The sequence below is a fragment of the Heptranchias perlo genome, chromosome 35 (genome assembly GCF_035084215.1).
Source record: "Heptranchias perlo isolate sHepPer1 chromosome 35, sHepPer1.hap1, whole genome shotgun sequence".
NCBI lineage: Eukaryota > Metazoa > Chordata > Chondrichthyes > Hexanchiformes > Hexanchidae > Heptranchias > Heptranchias perlo.
In genome coordinates this window covers 16,854,339-16,860,338 of record NC_090359.1, presented here as the reverse complement: position 1 = coordinate 16,860,338, position 6,000 = coordinate 16,854,339, and the positions used below count along the sequence as shown (strand labels likewise).

At 44.1% G+C, this 6,000-nt stretch overlaps 1 protein-coding gene across 1 annotated transcript in view; it reads right to left on the bottom strand.

Moving 5' to 3' along the window:
- Positions 1-1,961: 1,961 nt before the first annotated feature.
- The window catches only part of LOC137302142 (CD209 antigen-like protein C), a 48,406-nt gene continuing 44,367 nt past the window's right edge, over positions 1,962-6,000 (bottom strand). Inside the window, exon 8 of the mRNA XM_067971813.1 lies at positions 1,962-2,774. Coding sequence (XP_067827914.1) covers positions 2,618-2,774 — 157 coding nt within the window. The 3' untranslated portion in view covers positions 1,962-2,617. The remainder of the gene's footprint in view (positions 2,775-6,000) is intronic.

Below are 6,000 nucleotides of genomic sequence, written 5' to 3'. Positions count from 1 at the left end.
CTGACAAATCAGGGGCAAAGGCAAAGGATACAGTCTGCTTATCTACAGGGCTGAGTCCCTGCCCGCTTCACTGTCTGTCTGTCTGTCTCCCGGTCTATCCGTCTAATTGAGTCTCTGTCTTATTCTCTGTTTATTTTTGTTTGCTGACTGGGACCGGACACGTTCTCTGACACCAGTGCTCCCGTCAGACACCTTCAATTTCGGCCTCTTAATTAACCCTTCATGATCTTTCTCACACAGAAACCTCCGACCGAGATGCGCTTCCTTAAATATCCGCAGTGAGCTGTAAAAGCTGTGGATCCTGAACCAAAACCCCAGCAGATAAGAACTTTGATTCAGATTGTTATTAACTTAAGGCCAATACTTTTCTCATGATATTTAAGGAGGATTTGGGGCATGTGGGAGCTGAAACTGAGAATCTCTGTCCCGGCTGTCGCTGGCTGAAGAGACGGGCGTTATTTTATTTGAAAACTGACGCTCAGAACTTTCCCTTCGAGAAGTGCTACAGGAGATTGTGGTTGGTGGCAGTTTTCGGGGAGATCCAGAGGAGAGAGAGGAAAGCGTTCGTGCAAAACGGGCGTTGGAGCAAAACGGGCGTTAGAGCAATTGCAGCCATTTTACACTCTGCCATTTATTTTCTTGGGGTCATTTTAACTTTCGGCAATTGTATAAAACGGGCTCTATGGGAATGGCCGCCCGTTCTACACCCGCCTCACTTTCCTTTTCATTCACTTCAATGGAAAGGAGACTCGGGCGAGGTTTTAGATTTTCAATTTGTCCGGGTGTGAAACTGGCGTTACGGATCCGCCGCCCCTCCTAGAAACTGCCGGATTTTCATTCCCACTGATCGAAATTGAAATGGGAAATTGAGCAGTTTCTATAACGAATAGTGGATCCAGAACGCCAGTTTTACGCAGGGGATTAAAACTGTTCATCTACCCGGACCTGTGATCATCAATGAATTTCCATAACGTACGATGAGCAAATTTAGGCGGTGACTTCAGATTGAATTGAGTTGTGATGTTGGGAAGTCAGTTCCAGCTCCACGGCAGCCGGTTTCCTCATTTGACTAATTTACCAATTAGAGTAAACGGATATTTAATCGCATTGAGCAGCTCCTCTCTGAACTTACTCTGGGTCACTGTGTAAATGGCCGTGTTCGTGCAGGAACTCAGAAGCTGAAGCAGAATTCCCACTTGTTGAAAGGTTGCAAAAGTGTTATAGAAAGATCTGTAGTTAAAAGTGGCTGTAATTCAAGATACATCTCAGTTGCACCTTTCTCTCTCCCACTGTTGGTGTTTCTCCGTTTAATTCATTATTCTCAGTCACACCTCTCTCTATCACTCTGCCGGCCTCTCTCTGTGTCACTCATTATTCTCAGTCACCCCTCTCTCTATCACTCTGCTGGCCTCTCTCTGTATCATTCACTGTGCTCAGTCACCCCTCTCTCTATCACTCTGCCGGCCTCTCTCTGTGCCACTCATTATTCAGTCACCCCTCTCTCTATCACTCTGCCGACCTCTCTCTGTGCCACTCATTATTCAGTCACCCCTCTCTCTATCACTCTGCCGGCCCCTCTCTGTGCCACTCATTATTCAGTCACCCCTCTCTCTATCACTCTGCCGACCTCTCTCGCAGTGTCTCTCTGTGTCACTCATTATTCTCAGTCATCCCCCTCGACCTCCATCTCCTGCTGCCTCTCTCTGTATCACTCATTATTGTCGGTTATGATTCACTCTCTCCCTCTGTTGGTGTCTCTCTGTATCACTTACTCTCCTCAGTTGTGCATCTCCAAATCCCTCATCCACTGTCTCTCTGCGTCACTCGCTGCATCAAGTACACACATTCACCATCAGAAACATTAATAAAGCAGATTCTGTCTTAAATATTCTCTGGTAATTTGACGGATGAACCATTTACAGGAGAACATTGACGGGTATTTAGGACATCCTTATACGGTGTTTGCAGAAAGTAACCAAGACTTTATTGGATAGCTCAACACAAATTATTTTTCTTGAATATAAAAACTTCTCAATTTTCTTGACATTAACAAAATCGATTTATTTGAATTCTGCCAGTGATGTGTTAATGTGGAAGGTGTTTGGTGACAATATCACTTAAATCTCCAAAATAAGTGAGTCTGAGACACTTTCAGGAGCAGCCGTTGATCATCAAAGTGGAGTCAGTCGACATCAGTTATCCAGACGGTCGTGTCGACAACACTCTCCATAAATCCTTCACAATCAGCCTGCATCCAACCGAGCCTCACTAATACAGAGAGGGGCTCTGATTTGGGTCTATCTGGTTCAATAAATCCGAAAGTTTATAGAGACTAAAATAACCAAAGGGAAAGTTTTTAAATTGTGCAATCTTGAAATAGAGCAAGTGTCTTGGGAATGTGGAGCTGATCAGTCAGTGCCTGCAGGAGAAAGTGCCCGACTCAGGATATTGTGGAAGGGGCTCTCCAGGAACATTCAGCTCTCTGATTGACCTGCTGTACATTTCTGGCATTCTCGGGTTTTAATGAAAAAAGGAAAGAAATCATCAGGCGAGTCGGGCACTTCCGCTGTTCGTCTCTTTGTCTGATTCTGTTCAACTCACAGCGACGTCCACAAAACTAACGCTGCAAAAGAGCGGTTGATTTTCGTTCACAAATCCATTTCCAACGCGTGATGCAGCAATCGTCGTTCCAGCCCGTGGAAGAGGTGGTGGCGCAGTTCTCATCCTCACAGTGTGCGCTCTTGTGGTTGTTCGGTTCACCTCTGCGCCAAAATCTGGAGGGACCAATCAAAGATCCACACAAATAACTATGAGGGAAATATTCCTTTTCGTTAAATGGAAGTGGATATTTAGTTGTCTCCGATTGGAATCCAGTTCCTCAGTTATAGAAATTGACCTCCTCATAACCTCAATCACTCGGCACTGTAGGTGTCTCAGGGGCTCAGTCCCCTTTCCAGGGACTAATGTGCTGCACAGGAACAGAAGGCCCTGGGTTCCAGTGCTGGCTTGTCTGGAGTCAGCTGATTGGAAAGGTTGGTGGTGGGTGATGGATTTATCCTCAGTCATCCCTGAGCTCAGGGTAGATTCAGACCCCTGACCCAATCCCAATCGCTGCCCAGTGGCCTCGGCTGCAAACCAATGAGGTGAATGTTTGAGGTTCTCCGACTGTGCTGCCGTAACTTTGGTGGGATTTCGGCGGAAACCCCATTCACGTGTCTAAATGGACGTCAGGCAAAGTTACAGCAGCAGAGTGGGAGAGTCCGGAGGAAATTCAGCCCCACACGTCTCAGGGCCATCAGTACAGGAGAGGGAAGGATCTGCTCTGCTGGGTCCTACGGGCAGAGCCTGTCAAAGCTCATTGGGGGTGAATTCACCATGGGCCGTGGCACAAAATGGGCGGTAGTGAATTGGGAGCAGGTCCAAGGAATTACCGAATATCTGGGGGTTTCTGCGGATCTTCTCCGAGGTTACTGTCGGCCAATGGGGAGAACCACAAAGGGAATTACTGGCCAATAGTAACGAGCATTTCACATTGGTACAGAAGTACAGGGTTTATAGGGGATGTTAGTGTAGGGGTTAAAGGATACACTGGTGCAGTGATGATAGGGAACGGTAATGTAGGGATTATAGGGCTTGGTGTAGGGGTAATAGAGTACAGGGGATTGAGGGTTATAGGGTAAGGGGAATTAAGGGTTATAGGGTACCCAGGATTAAGGGTTATAGGGTATGGTAGTGTCTGGATTATAGGGTACAGTAGTTTAGGGGTTATATGGTACAGTAGTTTAGAGGATATAGGTTGATAGGCTATGGTAGTGTAGGGGTTATAGGGTACGGTTCTGTAGGTACCCTATAACCTGTATATGTTAGTGCAGAGGTTATAGGGTATGGCCTTGTAGTGGTTATAAGAGTACGGTAATGTAGGGGTTCTAGGGTACTGAAGTATGGGAGTTAATGGTTTGTTAGTGATTATGCAGCACTAGTTACAGCCTGCCAACCTGAAAATGATCCGTTTATTCCTACTTTTTATATACTTGTCGAAGCTCTTACAATTGTTTTTATATTACTTGCTAATTTACTCTCAAATAAGATTTTCTCCCTCTATCAATTTTTTTGCTCATCCTTTGCTGATTTCTATAACTCTCCCAATCCTCAGGCTTACTATGCTTCTTCGCAACATTATAAGCTTATTCTTTTAATCTACTACTATCCTTAACTTTAGTTAGCCATGGACAGATCACTTTTCCCATGGAGTTTTTATTCCTCAATAGAATGTATATTTGTTGAGAATTATGAAATATTTCTTTAAATGTTCACCATTGTTGATGTCCCATCATATCTTTTAATCTAATTTCCCAAGTAACCTGAGGCAACTCACCCCTCATACCTATTTAAATGGCTTTGTTTAAGTTTAAGACTTCAGTTTCGGACTTGAGTTCATCACTCTGGAATTAAATGTGAAATTCTATCATATTATGATCACCCTGCCGCAGAGGATCCCTTACAATGAGATTACTAATTAACCCTGGTCCATTACACAAGACAAGATCTAAAATGGTCTGTTCCCTGGTTGATTCCACCACGTATCAGGGCTATCTTAATGGCGAGAAACTGGAAAGTACTGCAGTACAAAGGGATCTGGGGGTCCAAGTGCAAGAAAATCAAAAGGTTAGTACGCAGGTGCAGCAGGTGATCAAGAAGGCCAACGGAATGTTGGCTTTTATTGCTAGGGGGATAGAATATAAAAACAGGGAGGTATTGCTGCAGTTATATAAGGTATTGGTGAGACCGCACCTGGAATACTGCATACAGTTTTGGTGTCCATACTTAAGAAAATACATACTTGTTCTCTAGGCAGTACAAAGAAGGTTCACTCGGTTAATCCCGGGGATGAGGGGGCGGACATATGAGGAGAGGTTGAGTAGATTGGGACTCTACGCATTGGAGTTCAGAAGAATGAGAGGCGATTTTATTGAAACATATAAGATTGTGAAGGGGCTTGATCGGGTGGATGCGGTAAGGATGTTCCCAAGGATGGGTGAAACTAGAACTAGGGGCATAATCTTAGAATAAGGGGCTGCTCTTTCAAAACTGAGATGAGGAGAAACTTCTTCACTCAGAGGGTAGTAGGTCTGTGGAATTTGCTGCCCCAGGAAGCTGTGGAAGCTACATCATTAAATAAATTTAAAACAGAAATCAACAGTTTCCGAGAAGTAAAGGGAATTAGGGATTACGGGGAGCCGGCAGGAAATTGGACATGAATTTAGATTTGAGGTTAGGATCAGATCAGCCATGATCTTATTGAATGGCGGAGCAGGCTCGAGGGGCCGATTGGCCTCCTCCTGCTCCTATTTCTTATGTTCTTATGTATTGTTCTAGGAAACCGTCTCGAATGCATTCTATGAGCTAGTCCTCCAAATTACTTTTGCCAATTTGATTTGCCCAATCCACATTGAGATGATAAAGTCCCCCCGATTATTGCATTACCTTTGTTACAAGCTCCTCTCATTTCTTGATTAATATTTTGTCCAACAGTATAACCACTGTAGCGGCCTATAAACAACTCCCACCAATATTTTCTGCAGCTTGTTATTTCTTATCTCCACCCATACTGATTCTACTTCCTGATTTTCCGAGCCAAGATCCTTTCTCACTGCTATCTTAATGTCATCCTCTATTATCAGGGCTACCCCACCCCCCAACTTTTCCATTTTGTTTCTCTTTTCCAAAAGTCAAGTACCCGGAATATTCATTTCCCAACCTGGGTCACCTTGCAACCACGTCTCAGTAATGGCCATTATCAAACCCATTTATCTCTATTTGTGCCATTAATTCGTCTATCTTGTTACGAATGCTTCATGCATTCAAATGAATCGTCTTTAATTTTAACTTTTTAACATTTTTACTCGGATGTGACCTTATTCACTGACGCATTATTACCTCAAAACTCTCTGTCTCTTCCTGACACACTCTGCTTATCTTTAGCCAAATCGCTACATCTGA